Source organism: Leucopleurus acutus, assembly GCF_964270905.1.
Source record: "Leucopleurus acutus genome assembly, chromosome: 16".
NCBI lineage: Eukaryota > Metazoa > Chordata > Mammalia > Artiodactyla > Delphinidae > Leucopleurus > Leucopleurus acutus.
In genome coordinates this window covers 26,963,657-26,981,376 of record NC_139158.1, presented here as the reverse complement: position 1 = coordinate 26,981,376, position 17,720 = coordinate 26,963,657, and the positions used below count along the sequence as shown (strand labels likewise).

The 17,720-nt window shown below is 37.2% G+C and overlaps 1 protein-coding gene across 4 annotated transcripts in view; it reads left to right on the top strand.

The window, feature by feature from the left end:
* Window positions 1-17,720, top strand: part of MRTFB (myocardin related transcription factor B) — a 201,696-nt gene that overhangs the window by 141,321 nt on the left and 42,655 nt on the right. For all 4 annotated transcript variants that reach the window (XM_082857707.1, XM_082857708.1, XM_082857706.1 and 1 more), the window contains 5 exons: window positions 5,882-5,947; window positions 8,043-8,098; window positions 9,238-9,313; window positions 12,895-13,056; window positions 14,412-14,590. In XM_082857707.1, the coding sequence (XP_082713833.1) occupies window positions 5,882-5,947; window positions 8,043-8,098; window positions 9,238-9,313; window positions 12,895-13,056; window positions 14,412-14,590 (539 nt within the window). The remainder of the gene's footprint in view (window positions 1-5,881; window positions 5,948-8,042; window positions 8,099-9,237; window positions 9,314-12,894; window positions 13,057-14,411; window positions 14,591-17,720) is intronic.

Sequence of the window (17,720 nt, the reverse complement as noted above, 5' to 3'; positions counted from 1 at the left end):
AAGGGGTGTAAATATTATGTGAAAGACATTATTCTATTTTGAGGTTTTTTTTTTTTCAATATTGGAAACTAATCCTAAAATTTTGCTCTAAAAGCACTTTAATCCACTTAAGAATCAGGGGAAAGGAACTAAGAGATGATACTTTTTGCGTGTGTGTGTGTGTGTGTGTGTGTGTGTGTGTGTGTGTGTGTGTGTGTGTGTGTGTGTGTGTGTGTGTGTGTGTGTGTGTGTGTGGTACGCGGGCCTCTCACTGTTGTGGCCTCTCCCGTTGTGGAGCACAGGCTCCGGATGCTCAGGCCCAGCGGCCATGGCTCACGGGCCCAGCCACTCCACAGCATGCGGGATCTTCCCGGACTGGGGCACGAATCCGTGTCCCCTGCATCGGCAGGCAGACTCTCAACCACTGCACCACCAGGGAAGCCCAGAGATGATACTTTTTAATTCTAAACTATTTCTGATGATGAATAAGAATGACATTTCCTCTTTGCCATTAGATGAGCTACCTTTCATTTTTCAGAATGGTGGTTAAAATTACGTGTTTACTTTTCTTGTATTAAAAAAAGAGCAAGTTGAAAACATTTATGTTGACAGAATATTGCTTTTGTCTTTTGTAACAAGACATAACACTTAAGTAGAATTTTCCAAATTATATGCATTTTTCTTTTTGTTGAAATGTAATCAGAAACCATGAATGTTAGCCCTAAGAAATAATAACACACATCATCTTGGAAAAATGCAAAAATTAAAATTTTTTCTCTAAATACAACAGATGTAAAGTAGTCTGTATCCATGTTTTCACACGTCTACTATAATTTCAAAGATGATGGTTTGCATACAAATCGGTCTCCTTGCTTTATGGCCATGCCTTATATGGACCACATAGGAAATCCTCCTTTTAGGAATTAAGGAAATAACTAAAAATAAGGAATAAACTTTATACACAAAAAACCCACCGTAGCATTAGTTATAGTAGTTGTAAAAATTGGAAACAACCTAAGTGATAAATAATAGGGGTATATTTAGTAAACTATGCATGTCCACCCAACAGAGTATTTTATGTAGCCATTGAAATAACAAGAACATTTATCATTGTACAGTGTGATCATAGTATGTAGAAGCAGAGAATCAAAAATTATGCCTAGCTGGGCTTCCCTGGTGGTACAGTTGTTGAGAATCTGCCTGCTAATGCAGGGGACACGGGTTCGAGCCCTGGTCTGGGAGGATCCCACATGCCGTGGAGCAACTAGACCCGTGAGCCACAACTACTGAGCCTGCGCGTCTGGAGCCTGTGCTCCGCAACAAGAGAGGCCGCGATAGTGAGAGGCCCGCGCACCGCGATGAACAAAGACCCAACACAGCAAAAATAAATTAATTAATTAATAAACTCCTACCCCCAACATCTTCTTTAAAAAAAAAAAAATTATGCTTAGCTAAGAGACAGAGGAATACACCAGTATGGTAACAGTAGTTGTATATCTCTCTGGTTGATGATATTATTGGTGATTTTCTTTTTTGGTTTCTTCCTCCTCCTTTTTAAAATTTCCTTATTTTCTGTAATGAACATATATCACTCTTTTAATAGGTAAAGAGATTTATTTTCTTTTTAATAAAAAATAAAAACCTTGGACTCAGGCTAGTTAAGAAAGATGTGACACAAAGGGTAAGCAAATGGCTCTGTAACCTCATCTCCTTCTGTTAATGGAGGTCCTTGGTGTACCTCTTGTGAGTTTTGTCATCGGGAAACACAGAGCTGTTGTAGACTTCTCAGCCTGTGGTAACGGTTTTTGCACAGAGAATACAGTGCTAGCTGTATAATGAGATACGCTGTTAACACCTGTGTGCCACCACCCCCCCCCACACACACACACCTTTCTGAGAAAGTGAAACAGGCTTAACCCCACCCATTTTAAACGTAAGAACTTCTTAGGTCCATGTATCAGATTATTTTCATTTCTGCATGTTTCAAAGATAAAGACATTCCTTGAAAATGTTCAAATGTGAGCAGTCGTAACATGAATTCTATTTCAGCGCCGTTATTACTGTGTCCTTTGTTTTCTGAAAGGATGTAGCGGCTCACTCACTGAGTGTTTTGAACTCTTTTTTTTTTCCTTCCAGAATTCTGTAGATTTACATGTTTTCTTTTCTGGCATGTAATTATTTGTAAGATGGCCATGGAGTTGCTGAATTCTAGTCAGTTTCCTAATGTGTTGGAAGCTATGATGTCAGCCCAGTAGCACAATTTATCAATTCAGCAAGGCACCGGGGGCGAATGCTCTCAGGTCTGTTTTCAGACACAAGGCCATTGCCCCGAGGTTGGCTTCTTAGGCAGCCATACACCACCACCCCCCGCTGCTGCCACAGGAAAGCAGTGCTGGACCAGCGTCTGGTCTTCTGTTTGTGGCTACAGGAGTGCAGTCTCGTGAACGTGTGCAGAGTATGTCAGGTTTCCAGGAATCAGCCAGCCTACCGGGTTATCCGTTGGTCTTAAGAACTGCAACTGTGCAACAGGCCCAGTAGCATTCAGTGATCTGGGCCGTCCTGCCCTCCACACAGACGTGAGTTTGGAGGCTGCAAAGGGAGGAAGATGGTCTCCAAGGTTAACTTGATAAAGCATCTTTAGATGCTCACATGCCCACAATGGTGAACGCCTCTATGATCGTTAAGAGTCAGGCCCTCTCTATTCAGGGTCTCTTCCCCCTTCATGGTCTGGATAAGCTCTGCCCACGTCTGGGCAGCTCTAGCTTTCTAGTGTTGCAGGACAGTTCAGCTGTCTACATCATTCAAGCCTTGTTCTTCCTGGCCTGGATGGTCTGCCTTTAAGGGACAGGTATTGCTTGTCATTTATTGTGTTAACTTTCTTTTTTTCCACTCATTTGATGAGTGGAAAAGAGTAAAAGGAAGTTTGCTATTGTCAAATTATGAGCCTGTACCTATCTGATAGGTACTTTTTATAATCATTAGTACTCAGAAGAGCCTCCATCAGGTTGCGAGTGATTGGTTGTATTTGATATGAACGAATACTGTAATTGTGTTTTAACATTGACCAAAAGTGGCAATGTACCCAAGTCTCTCGATAGGGCATAGTGCCTTATATTCAACATAATGTGTCCCGTGCTGCCCACCTTTTGATATAGATGAAAACTAAATCAAGCTGGGTAATCTGCAGTCTTAACAACGTGGCTGGTTATTTGCCTCCTCTTCCATTCATGTTCTTCCTAATGTCTTTGCCTAAAAACAGACCTTCTATTCACAGCTGCTGCTGTTCTTTCCCATGCATGCACCCTGCAGTCACTAACAGACGCCTAATAAATAGGCTCTTAATGAATGAACATGCCTGGGGAAGGCTGCCTGCCACACCTGCTTTGAGTAATATTTGTAGTGTGAGGATATTGCTACTTGGGAAAATTAATAGGTAATGAGAGCATTGATCGGGAAGATTATTCTCCTACCTTCGAGCAGTATGAAATAAATAGGATTGATTGTTTTGTCGTGAAGAAAAATGGATGGAAAACACAATGGTTTTGTTTTATTTTAACAACTGGTGGTTGGTGACATGCATTCATTTGGCGTATTACCCTCATGGCAACAGATACCTTCGCACAACAGCATGAAAATGCAATTTCTGGTGAAAGATAATACAGCTGACAGGACTGCTGTGAAGGCGCATGAGGGCAGCTGACCAGCGTACAGTCAGGAGATGCTTCAAGACTAACAAGCTGTTGTCACCATGTTGTTGCGAATGTATCTCTCATTCCAAGATGCCATTCGCCTAGAAATATGTATTGTGTTTGACACATTTGTCTCACTAGTATGGTGCTTTGTTTGTCTTAAACCAAAGAAGAGGCTGATGATATTTTCATTACCCTTTCTATTTTACGCCTTTCTTTGAAGACTCCTGTGGGAGAAAGGAAAAATACTACTGCTAGAGATTCTGCAACAGACGTGGACCACCGTGTTCCAGAAGTGTCAGCCTTTGAACTAGAGATTGTTCTGACCCTTTTCTCCTCTCAGTATTCCTTTTCTTGGTATTCTGCCTCTCGAATATGACCACCTTGATTTCAGACAAGAATTAACTTCGGCATTCATAGAAGAATGTCGGAGTATGCAGGCATTTGGGTGCTATCAGATCCGCAGGTCATCTCCTTGATTATTTTTGTTCCTAGTAAAGTACAGTGGGAACATACTATTCTCAATAAACTATAAGTTATCAGGGAAAAGATCTTTGTGTTAGAGCATAATTGATTCAGAGAACCACAAAACATTTTAATGTGAGAAACGTGCATATATTTTTTTGACTCTAAGTTTTTCTTTTGCTGTGTGTAATAGAATCTTATGTCAATTGCTTCAGTTCTAAATGGGATGTCAGTGAAGCTTTGTGGCCCCCAAAAGAAGCATATAAAATTTTTTTTCAGTATTAAGTAAAGGATAACATTCATATCAGGCAATGAACATGAAAATATATTTAAAATATATCTAAGATTGGGCTCTGCTCTGCAGTCAGCACAAGGGCAAGCAAAAAGCAAAGGATATGAGGGCCACAGGCCCTGCATCTTCAGGTCTTGGGGTTAATTGCAAGTAGGAGCCGTTATGTGCCTTGCATTTGAGCCTGGTCCAAGCCAGCCTCATCACGCCCTTGCTAAAAAATTGTCTTCCTTCCCTACCATTTAAGAAATACACATAGCTAATTTTTTTTTCATATTGACAACCCTTAGGCGGACCCTTAATAATCCTAACCTTGGTTTTCATCCATGGTTTGAAAGAAAAATTAAAAATGGAAACTTAAAATTGAACGTAAGGCAAACCAAGGAAAATATTTTTCGAAGTTACTTCATATATTACTCTTTTTTGAAATCAGCTCACTTTCCAGACAAAAACATAGAGATGCTATGAAAGGAATCTGCTTGAGAAATCTAGAGGAAAAAATATATTTTATTAAATTTGGCAAGCGGGATTTCCACATTTTGTGATGTATACCTTGTTTTCTACAAGTTTAATGATTTATTTACTCTTTTAATTAAAATAATTAGGTACCAATTGATTTGTGGCTTTCTTAGAACTTCTGGAGTGAGATGCAGTGTTATGTTTTGCAAAGATTATTAAACTTCAAAGTCTTAATTCAGAAATTTTCCTTTGCGTAATTAGTAATATCTCATAGGTCTAATTTTTATTATGAAGTTGGCCTTCATTAAAGCTATTTAAAATTTGTTCCAGGGGCTTCCCTGGTGGCGCAGTGGTTGAAAGTCCGCCTGCCGATGCAGGGGACGCGGGTTCGTGCCCCGGTCCGGGAAGATCCCACATGCCGCGGAGCGGCTGGGCCCGTGAGCCATGGCCGCTGAGCCTGCGCGTCCGGAGCCTCTGCTCCGCAACGCGAGAGGCCACAGCAGTGGGAGGCCTGCGTGCCGCAAAAAACAAACAAAAAAAATTTTCCAGATGGAGTGAGTTCCTCCAAATACATTAATCTTTCCTTAAAATACATTTTTGCTATTAACTTGTTTTTTTAAAAAAACTAAGGAATGTCAAGGTATCTCACATTTCTGTTTTTTATTAATAAGAATATATAAGCCGACTATTTTTGTTTATTTGCTGAGTACGATGTGATTGTATTTAAACAACAAAGACTTAGCTTTAATCATCAACTTAAGATTATTAACTGACTAAACAAAAGATAAGCTGAGAGAACTTCAGAGTTCACCCAAAAGGCAGAAATCACAAACTGATTTTTTTTTTTTTTGGACAGGTTGAATGGTACCAGGTAGTATCCTTATTCAATTATGAAATATAAGCTTTTTAAGTAAGCTTAATTGTATCTCCTCTGGAACTTTGTAAGTTGGACCCTACAGTTTGCCTGTTAACTCCAATGGTGATTATTTCCTTTTCACAGTGCTCCAGCTGAGGCTGCAACAAAGGAGGACGAGAGAACAACTAGTGGACCAGGGCATCATGCCACGTAAGACTGAAGTGTCACTGTCATTTCTAATGTGATGTAACAAAATGGGCATGTCTAAGAAGAAGCTGTTCCACACTCTACTTTCAGTGGTATCCATTTAATCCACATACAATTTATAAGGAAAAACCAGGCATCAGCATTGCTAACCTAACAATCATTTAAAATACATTTTGGAAACCAGATGCAACTTAAAAGATAGACACAAATTTTATATTATCAAAGAATACCTTTAAAGCTCTGTAATTAGGCTAACATCAGTTCTTACTTCAAACTTCAGCATTACTTTTAGCTTTAAAATAACTGAACTAATCACTAGATAATGAATCCAATGATACTGGCAAAAGTAACATGATAAGTTAATTCAAAACCTGGTTCTACTTTAATTCAAATTAATTATCTTTGATGCTATAGTATAGTCTATATAATTATGTATCTCAATTACAGGACTAATAAGCATTCTATTTATAATTAATAAAATCTTTCTTGCCCAAGTACAGATATTTTCCCAAGTAGCTCTAGGCTTCATTCCTTCATTTTTGAGAGTCTATTAATTTTAGAATATTTGTCCAAGTTGTCTTCTTTACCTTTAATCACCAAATTTGGAGGTGATTTTATATTTTAGAGGAGAAGAGTGGTGGTTTTGTATAGGCTGTTAGCATTATTTGGGGATTTTTGTCTAAAAATTGATTTTTCTAAGAAGTAACTTATTTGGCTTAAAAAACTAGAAAGAAATTACAACATGTACTTATGCTTCCCAGTCTTCACAGTCACTGCTATTGCCTTTTTTTGGTTTGTGATAAGGAACGATTTTTCTCTGTGATAAGGAGATGTTTTTCCCTGTGAACACTTTTTTTTCTGAACTACTATTAATTGAGTATCTACATATTTTAAATCTAGCATTGTGATAAAACCAGTTATCAGAAGCTGGTTTGATAATCTGCCAGATTTCTCCACCACTGCATTCCTGATATGAGTCAATCAAACAGGATCAAAGTGCAGTGCTTTAAATACCACTGTGAAGCCAGCTGTAGTCTGCTTTTAGGAGCTGGTCCCTGGCCAAACCTGTTTGGCTGGGCTTCTGTGAGTCTTTGCAATGGTTTAAGTACCAGAATTGAAAAGAATGTTACCAAGAGCTGATTGGCCAATATTGGGAGGTGATAGCCCAGGTTAAGCCTAGTCCTGCATTCCATCCACATTCTCTGACTGCCCATAGTGATAAGTGCAGAGTGTAATCAGACAGCAGTGGACATACACACAGAAGATTTTGCAAAGATAATTGATAGAAATTCTGTAGTATGTGATGTTTTAATAAACACTGCCTCTCTCTCTCTCTCTCTGGGACTTTGGAATAATGTACTAGAAGTTAACATATTAAGGAATCACTGTGTCTTTAGAGTGAGTTGCATTGTGGTATGGTAGAAAGAGCATGAACCTGCCAAATTCAGAATTCTAGATGTAAATCCCGCTTTGACCACCATCTAGCTGTATAACTTCAAGAATTCATTTAACCTCTTTGAGCCTTTCATCTGTGCTGGGGCTAATACCTATGTCACAAGGCTGTTGTGATGATGAGCAGCAATATAATTGTGATGGGCCACAGAGCACGGGGCTAAGTGTGTTGTGGGTTCTCAGTAGGTGGTAACTCTGCTCTCTTAGACATGAACTGCAGAGTGTCCTCAAGTTCAAGGCTAGATCACTCCAACGTTAAATGCCCTGAGGACATGTGGGCTTTTCCCAGTAACTTGTAGGGCCATAAGAGCAAAGACCTGTTAAGGAACCATCAAACAGTTCCCTTGGTAATGGTAATTTGCCCCAACTATGGGCTGGAACTAGTCTGACCTGATATATGCATTGCCATTATGTATACAACTCTGTTGTGAATGTTAACTTGTTTTATTTGTAAAACACATAATTTTAATTCTGAAACATTTAAGGTTTCAATTTTGCAGATCTCCTAAAGGAGCTAGGAAATAAATGGAACTGTAGAGGCACACTAATGAGATTAAGAGAAAACATCACCATGATACGCTGTAACATTTGACTGAAGTATTAACTCCTCTATTTATACCATGGAAATGATTTCTTTTTCTCACAGCCCTGAAGAGCCCAGCGGCATTCCACGAGCAGATAAAAAGCTTGGAACGAGCCAGAGTAAGGAATTTCAGTTTAAAATATTCTGCTTCTCTCTTTTGTATTAAAGTACCTGTGGACAAGTAACAGTCTTACTCCTACGTATAACAATAGAGAAAATGTAGTGTATTTTCAGGATAACATGGCATATAGAGTAATATATCCTGGCGTAGTTTTATCTTGGAGGTTTATAGAAAATACAGGACATTCAAATTTTGTTCTTTTAAAACTAGTAAACTAGTGTTGTACATAAAGGACAAATCACACTTTTTTTCTTACTTTTGGAGCATAACAACAGTTTTTAGAATAATGATGGAGTAATTCTGCCATTTGTTACCTCTGCAGACAGATAGCCCAAGTGATGTACTGACACTGGATCCTTCCTTCATTTCCCTCCTGGGTCTATGTTAGCAGTACATTTGACCAAGGGTGGGAGAATTTGGCTGAATGAGGAATATTGCCATATTCAGCTCTGTTTTATTCTTTGAAATGACTCCATCATAGTTGCACACTAAATTGGTGTTTATTATTTTTCTTTAAAAGTGCCATTATTCTTTTCGTTTTAGAGGAAACTTCTATCATGCAATATGAAAATAAGCATGTTCCAAAAATTCCTTAAGAATTTTCCCAGGATGCAATAATGATCTCTCAGAGTCTTAGAAAATACAAAACCCATTTTAAAGCCTTATTGTTTAGAATTGAGTACAGTTCTGAATAAGAAAGTATGATTAAAGATAGGAATTCATCACAGAAAATACATTAGGATTTTTAGGAAATGTGTTATCTTAGATGGATTTTTACTTGACCTGAAGTGTAGATTTTATTGATTTTAGATATTTAAATGTTCAAATCCTCTGTTCAAAAGTCATCTACAAAATTATGAGCCTTTGCCTTTTCCAAGTTTTAAAATAAAAGTTTATAAAGTGCTTACTTTATACCAGCATACACTTCAAATCCCTGTACAACTTTGAAGGCTGCAATTTAAATCATGTATTGGATAATAGTTTTTCAAAGTACTAATTTCTACTCTTCCTCTCAAAATCATGATCAAAAGAGTATACAATTTATTTAAATAGAGTACCTTGAGAAAAAAATGTAAAACTACAATAAATCATAAACAATTTATGATAAGAATTTTTCTCTCTCTCTCTTTTTTAAAGACCGAAAACTTTTTGAAGCACAAGATTCGGAGCCGACCAGATCGTTCTGAACTTGTCAGGATGCACATTTTAGAAGGTAAAAATTCTATTTCTGCTGCTTTTGCTACATTTTCTCAAGAAAAGAAGTGAGAATTCCACCATTTCTGTTTATTCCCATTTTAATAACTTTTTACCCCACAGGCTGACATCCTCCAAACTGGATAGCAACATGAAGACCCAAAGCTAAAAATGTTATGTTAGATACATGGGGAAGGTTTGATTCTCCAAATAGCCAATTGATGGACTGACTCTTGCCCGCCAGCTGGGGGTGCTATAGGTATCTCTACCATACTGTTCTGGAAAAACATTTTCGGTCCAGAGGATTTCTTCATCAGTGAGGGATGTGCGCCTGCTCATTAAGTCATAAGGGGTATGACAGCCACAAGTCTAACCGTAGATTTTCAACGACTTGGACCCTGTTAGGTCTACCTGGGGCAAGGCCCATACCTGACATTTTCTCTTTGTTGCTACTTAACCCACAACAATCCAGCTCGATCTGACCATTATCACAAACTAGCTCCACCTGACCCACCAGATTTTCTCGATGACTGAGTCTCATCTCTTAGGAAGCTAGTAAGGGCAGTTCCACTCCATCTTTGGTGAGACATGTGGCTCAGGCCGTGATGTTTTTCTCTCTAAAAACAGAGCATTCTCGAAATCTGGTATCTCCACCATTAAATTCCTGAGTTACATTTTCTTTCATTGTTTTGCTTTACTGACTAATTTGTGGACTAAGGAGCTTTGACCCTGTGATAGTCTTGAGAGTGTTAAACCCTGAGCAGAAACAGAAACTTCTCAAACATTTAGAGACAGTTATTAGATAGGAGGAAGATTAGATTTGTGTTCTCTGGCCTAATGGTAGAGTTAGTATTAGAATTAGGTTGATATGACAGAGTATTAGATTATAGCTCAGCATAAAGGTCAGTCAGATATGTCCAAAATAAAATCTTCAAGAAGTGATACGGTTGCCATTATTAGAGCTGTTAGTACACTGGCCCGCAAGCTAGACACCAGAGACCCAAGTGAGCCAGATGGATGCCCACCTTCATGGAGCTTACATTCTAGTGGCACAGACAGATAATACATAGGCAAAACAAATAAATTACAGATTGTGAAAAGTGCTCTATAGGGAATAAACAGGCTGCTGTGATAGGGAATAAACACAGGCTGAAACCACATTAAGGATGTTGTAAAGAAGTTCCAACTATCAAGTTGGCCTCTATAACCCCAAGTAGTGTCTCTTCTAATCCAAATAATCTATGATTATGTAACCATCTTCATGTCTGGGATGGGAGGTGAGAGGTCTGTTCCTGTCTCTACTCTGGGTTGTGAACGTCTCAGAAGTCTGCTGGACTAAAAAAGCTTTTCCAGAACTCCAGTGGTAGGGTAGGAGCAGCTACCAGCTGTCAGGGATAAGTGAATCTTCAGAGAAGCAAATTTGCTGGTAAGTAACTTGGTAAATGGCTCCTTCTGTGCCTCAAAATATCTTGACCTATAAGGAACATTTTTGTAGGAATGATGCTGTCTGTTTCAACTTGCCTTCTAACTGTAACAGGCTTTATTAATATAATTAAAACTAAGGCAAATACATTTAACTATCAAAAGGAATCATATCTGCTTTTTCCAAAAAGAGACTACTCAGCATTTAAAAACCTAACTATGTATATGAATGAACCATAAGTGATGTTTTTAGGACATCTCTTCTAAAGTAGAGTCTTTTGAAGTAAGAAAGAATGTCACATCTATAATTTCAAAAATACCTTAAAACCACCCCCAACTTATTATAACATTATCCCAATTTTGATTGAATTGGATGTTTGGCAGGCAAAAGTCTAAATTATTTCCTGAAGTTCAGCAGCCGAAAGCCAGCCTCGGCCTCATGGAGATGATGAAGCAATCAGACCAGGAACAGAAGCATACCAGAATGCCAGCCTCTAATTATTTACTTTTGGAATATTTTCTTCCCAAACATTCCTGATATCACTTGGATAATGTCAGTGGAAGAGAGGAAAAGGCAGAAGACTCTCCTGCCTAGATCTTAACAAAAGCTTTTAAACATCAACCTAAGTGGTTTGCACGATCTACTTCCCCCCACCTATCATCTTCCTGTGTGGCTAGAAGGGTTCTGTCTAATAAGATTGGGGCCAGAGTTGTTTATACAGGAAAATTATAAAAACGAGATGGGCATACGTGTTATTTTAACTTATAGAAACATGAATTTATTTGCCAGTATTCCAACTTAGGGTAGGACCTTCACGTGCAGGGAAGGCTTTAACGAATGGAGCTCACATCTTTCTTGTATAAAGCATAGCCATTGTACATCATCTACAATTTCCATTCATGGTGGAACAAAACTCAGAGGCACTTGAAAAGCAATCTGAGTTTAAAAATCCTAGATTTTATCATTTTTCCCCAAATCTTTTACCATTGTTAGTTGCCCTAAGTAATGCGACAGTGATTTTTTTTTAATGACTTACCTTTATCAAGTCATTCCAAAGCATTTAACTCAGGTTTCCAAGAAATAATCATTTTATTTTTGAAGTTTATGATTTCCCCATAACATCTGGTTAAATTATGTATTGACAATAGCAGTCACAATAGTGATGAGCTATTTTGTAGACAATCAAGATTGATTCTTGGTAAGCACATAACTTAACCAGTAGAAAGACAAGTGATCCGCTGTGCTGGAGGGTAGTTTATTGGCCCCTGGGGTCTCAGTGCTCTTTGGGCCTCAGCCAGGCCATCTAACCTACAGAATGAAGAACATCAGATAATCCTGACGTTACTTACAGGGAATTTCATTAAAAGACCTTATACTGAATAATTTAAGGGGCAAGCGACTTTCAGCTCAGTATTGGGTTAACCCCTCATCATTATCTTTAATCAATCATAAACATTATTTAGAACAATGTAATAAAATAATGAGAGTTACCAGAAACACAAGTAATTGACAGAATTATGCAAATGAATGAGTTATGATATAGTATCACACCTGTTATACAACTTTATGCATATGTGGGTAGATGAGTTGATGCTTCTATATGACTATTAATTACTATGTAATTGAATGTCCCAAGGTTATGTATTCAGAATAAACCCAAATTCTTAATTATGATGAAGCACTCTGAGACGCACGTGGATTGATCGAAGGATGTGATTTGTAGCTCTTCCCACTGACTCCTGCAGAGAAGCTTATATCCTGAGATAACAGTTTCTCCCCTTCTACGAATTGACTTTCCAATGAAGCCAAATCTAAAACTGCGAACTTCTTGAGCCATGAACCACATCTCTCTTGTTCATCCTCTGTATCCCCAATGCCTAATAAATATGAATTCGACTCTCCTACCATAAATGAGCAATAGCAGGACCCCATTTTTGGCTTGAGTTCACATTAATTTGAGTCTGAGGATATCCATACTGTATAGACGGTATAAAGCTATCTAGGACTAAAAATGTAAATTGTATACAGGAGCATTCTTAAACAGTCATTGTCTCTCCATAAATATGTTAGGAACACGTAAGTCTGTTTATACCAGTTTAAATTAGTTGGCCTGAAATAACATTATGGAATAGAAATAGTAATTCAAGTAATGGTTAAAACTGTGTTTCCTGTTTTAGAAACATTTGCAGAGCCATCCCTGCAGGCTACTCAGATGAAGTTGAAAAGAGCTCGACTAGCTGATGATCTGAATGAAAAGATTGCTCAAAGACCTGGTCCTATGGAGCTGGTAGAGAAAAACATCCTTCCTGTAGACTCCAGTGTTAAGGAAGCAATTATAGGCAAGACTCTAAAATTTTACTGTTTTCTGGGAGAAAAAGAAACTTGGAAGTTTTAAATAAGAAAAATCAGTTTTAAATAAGAAAATTTTAATTTAAAAAGCCAGCACTAATCATGACTATTGTTTTCTGGGTAAATTAGAAATTGATTAACATTTGCACTGATTCCCATTATTACTGTTAGTGTTATTATATTATGTATTACAAGACAAGCATCTCTTACCACAGAGATTCCTCTTGTTACATCTGAGGTTTAAGTCTGTCTTTTTTTTTTTTTAGTTAGGGTATAGTTGCTTTACAATGTTTAAGTCTTTAAGTTCTGATTTTGTTACCATGTTTTCTAAGTTAAACTTATTGTATTATGTTTAGTTTCTGTTGTTTTAAGATTTTTACAGATTTTTCATTATTTTAGTTCAGTTTACTTCTAGGAAAGGTAAAAATAGTTTGTTCAGTCTTAGTTCAGCAAGGTGAATAGCAGATGCGTATAGATGTATTCATTAAGAATGGTAGAATCTGCCCGTTTTATCCCAGTCTTACCATACTTAGTTACTAATGTTTACCATTTTTTTCTGGCATAAACTTCAGCAGAAAAAAATTGTTTTCCAGAATAATGCCACTTTTTCAGCAAGCAATTTTGAAAAGTTAATATCCTACTTAAAAAACTATTATAGTTTCCATTAATCATGGGGACTTCATATTTTGCATTAGTATGAATTTAAATCTTAGGTAGTCTGTAGTCAGTAATTCTAAGTAGTACAATTCACTATGATTCCATTCAATTCCGAAGAAATGGGCCCCAAAAGGTAAGATGTCAGTACAGCAGGGCTGCTCTGTGAAGTGGGACTTATCAACAGATACCCAGTCAGAGCCCCATTTTGCCTTATAATGTTTTTTAACAGTTGGATTCCAAATGTTGGATCCAGGTTGGATCCAAACAAGGTCCACACATTGCCTTTAGCTGATGTATCTCTTAAGTCAATCTCCTGGGTGGGTCTTCCTCCTCCTTTCTTTCCTTACTTTTTATTTGTTGATGAACAGGCTTTTATCCTCTAGCATTTCCACATTACTAGATTTTTCTGAACGCATTTGCATCCCTAGGTGTCATTAAAAACTTTCTTGTCTCCTGTACTTCCTATAACTAGTATTTGGATCCAAAGACTTGATCTGATTCAGGTTGGGTATTTTTCCCCAAGTATTCATCTTAGATAGTGGTGTGTTCTTCCATGGGGAAGTACATTATGTTCAATTTTGTTTTTAACCAGCTTCTTAAGTCCTTATAATGAATAATATTTCTCCTTTTTCATTTTAACCTTGGTATTCCAAGGCCAAGATAAATTAAAAATCATTTCTTTCTTTAGGTGTTGGGAAGGAGGACTATCCCCAAACTCAGGGCGATTTCTCATTTGACGAAGACAGCAGTGATGCTTTGTCTCCAGACCAGCCAGCCAGCCAGGAGTCGCAGGGGTCGGCCGCGTCCCCAAGTGAGCCAAAAGTTAGTGAATCGCCATCTCCTGTGACTGCAAACACTCCAGCCCAGGTATCACCTTTCTTGTTTCTACCCCTCAACAGAGAAAGTGCCTTGTTTTTTACATATCAACGTAATATGTTTTCACCAGAGGAGAAGTCTGAGAGTGAAGAAGAATATAGGTTTGTCATGTGTAATCCAACCACTGACATTTTCAGTAGATTCTTACATTATTTCTGTTCTATATACATATTTTTATTTTACAGTTTTATAACTCACTTTAAAATTTTTTCATATTTATAACTCACTTTAAAATTTTTTCATACAACTTTTTTTTGAGCTGTAACTCACATATCATAAAATCCATCCTTTTTCTAACCATCTTAACTACTTTATGTGTACAGTTCTGTAGTGGTACACATATTCACATTGTTGTGCAACAGATCTCCGGAACTTTTTTGTCTTACAAAACTGAAACTTAAACCCATTAAACAACAACTCCCCATTCCCCCAGGCCTGCTAACCACCATTCTATTTCTGTCTCGATGAATTTGACTACTTTGAATATCTCATATAAATGGAATCATACAGTACTTGTCTTTGTGACTGGCTTATATCATTTAACAGTGTCCTCAAGGTTCATTCATGTTGTAGCATGTGACAGGGTTTCTTTCAGTTTTAAGACTGAATAATATTCCATTTTATGGATATTCCACATTTTATTTATCCATTCATCAGTGGACATTGGGTTGCTTCCATCTCTTGGCTATTGTGAATAATGATGAGTACGTGAATGTGGAAATATCTCTTCAAGACCCTGCTTTTAGTGCTTTGGGGCATATATCCAGAAATAGGATGTTGGATCATATGGTAGTTCTATTTTTAATTTTTAAGGAACCTCCGTACTGACTGCAGCATTTCACATTCCCAGCAACAGCGCACAAGTGTTCCTATTTCTCCACATCTTCACCAAAACTTGTTAATTTCTTTTCTTTTGATAGTAGCTATTCTAGTGGTGCAAAGTGATCTCACTATGTTTTTTTTTAATTGAAGTATAGTTAATTTACAATGTTATGTTAGTTTCAAGTGCACAGCAAAATGATTCAGTTATACATATAAATATATATGTGTGTATATATACTTAAATATTTTTTTTCAGATTCTTTTCCATTGTAGTATTACAAGACATTGAGTATGTTTACCTGTGGTTTTGATTTGCATTTCTGTAATCATTAGTGATGTTGAGCATCTTTTCATGTGCTTGTTGGCCATTTGTATATCATCTTTGGAGAAATGTCTATTCAGATCTTTTGCCCTCTTTAAAATCAGGTCATTTGTTTTTCTGTTGAGTTGTAGGAGTTCTTTATATGTTCTAGATATTAACTAACCCCTTATCAGATATATAATTTTCAAATACTTTCTCCCATTCCATGTGTCACCTTTTCACTCTGTTGATAGCAACCTTTAATGAACAGAAGTTTTTAAGTTTGATCTACTCCCACTTGTGTATTTTTGGTTTTGTTGCCTGTGCTTTTGGTGTCACACTAAGAAATCATTGCCAAATCTGATGTCATGAATTGGCTTGTTTTGGATTGATTGGATCCTGTTTTCTTCTAGGATTTTCATGGATTGGGGTTTTATATTTAGGTCTTTAATTGGTTTTAATTTTTGTAATATGGTATAAGCTAAAGATCCAACTTCATTCTTTTGCATGTGTATATCCAGTTTTCCCAACACCATTTGTTGAAAAGACTGTCCTTTCCCCCACTGAATGGTCTTGGCACTCTTGTCAAAGATCATCTGATCATGTACAAAGGAATTTATTTATGGGCTTTCTATTCTATTGCATTGGCGTATATCTCTGTCTTTATGTCAGTACCACACTGTTTTGATTACTGTAGCTTCATAGTAAATTTTGAAATCAGGAAGTGTGAGATCTCCAACTTTTGTTCTTCTTTTTCAAGACTGTTTTGGCTACTTGGGGTCCCTTGAGATTCCGTATTAATGTTAAGATGGATTTTTCTATTTCTGTAAAAAAAAAAAATGGCACTGGGAAAATTCACCCTTTTAAAGTGTATAATTCATTGCTTACTAGTATATTCACAGACTTGTGCAACTCTCACCGTTATCTGATTCCAGAACACTTTCATCTTCCCCAAAAGAAGGCCATACCCCTCAGCAGTCACTCCTTGTTAGCTCCTCCACTCAGCCCTAAGCAACCAGGAGTCCACTTTCTGTCTCTGGATTTACCTATTCTGGATATTTTATATAAATGGAATCATACAATATCTGGCCTTTCGTGACTGGCTTCTTTCACTTAGTGTAATTCTTTTAAGGTTCATCCATGTTGTAGCATGTGTCAGTACATCCCTTTTTATGGCTGAGTAATATTCCATTGTGTTGATATACCATATTTTGTTTATTCATCAGCTAGTGAACATTTGCTATTATGAATAATGGTGCTATGAACACTTGTGTACATGTTTTTATGTGGACATATGTTTTCACTTCTCTTGGGTATATACCTTGGAGTGGAATTGCTGTGTCATATGGTAACTGTATGTGTTCCTTGCTTTTATACCTCAGTATTTAATTGAACCGATACACTGTATCTCTTTTAACCAGTTACCTGTTATTGGTTACCTAGAGTTGTTTCCTGTTCTTCATTCTTAAACACACAAGTGCCCCTGTTGTATTCTCACATTCTTGCTACATGCTGGTTTTTTAATACATACATTGTTGGGCATTTGTCTAGTATTTCTTTGAATAATTACTAGATAATGAAATGGATTTCAATCTTTTGTTAAGCAGAAGGTAGGCACTCAACTGCCTTCCAGGAAAGTAATACAGTCTTTATTCCACTATCACTATGTCTTTATCACAAGTAGGTAATATCATTACTTTAAACCTTGCACACTGGAGATTTGAATGTTTTAATTGGCCCCTTGACTTTGGTTAGATTGAATTCATTTGTTCAACAAATATTTATCAAGCACCTATTATGTGTCAGAAACTTAGAATCTAGTGCATGCAAAAGATGTAATATTTTTTGATAATTGCATTGGAAATTTACATTTCTTATTTTTCAGTGAGTGTTAGTGTTTCTTTTGGTTTTATAAGAACTCTGTGCTGCACATAATCTGTTGTTTTTTCTCTCTCTTTATGGTGTTTCTACCTTACTGAAATTTTAATAGTATTTAGT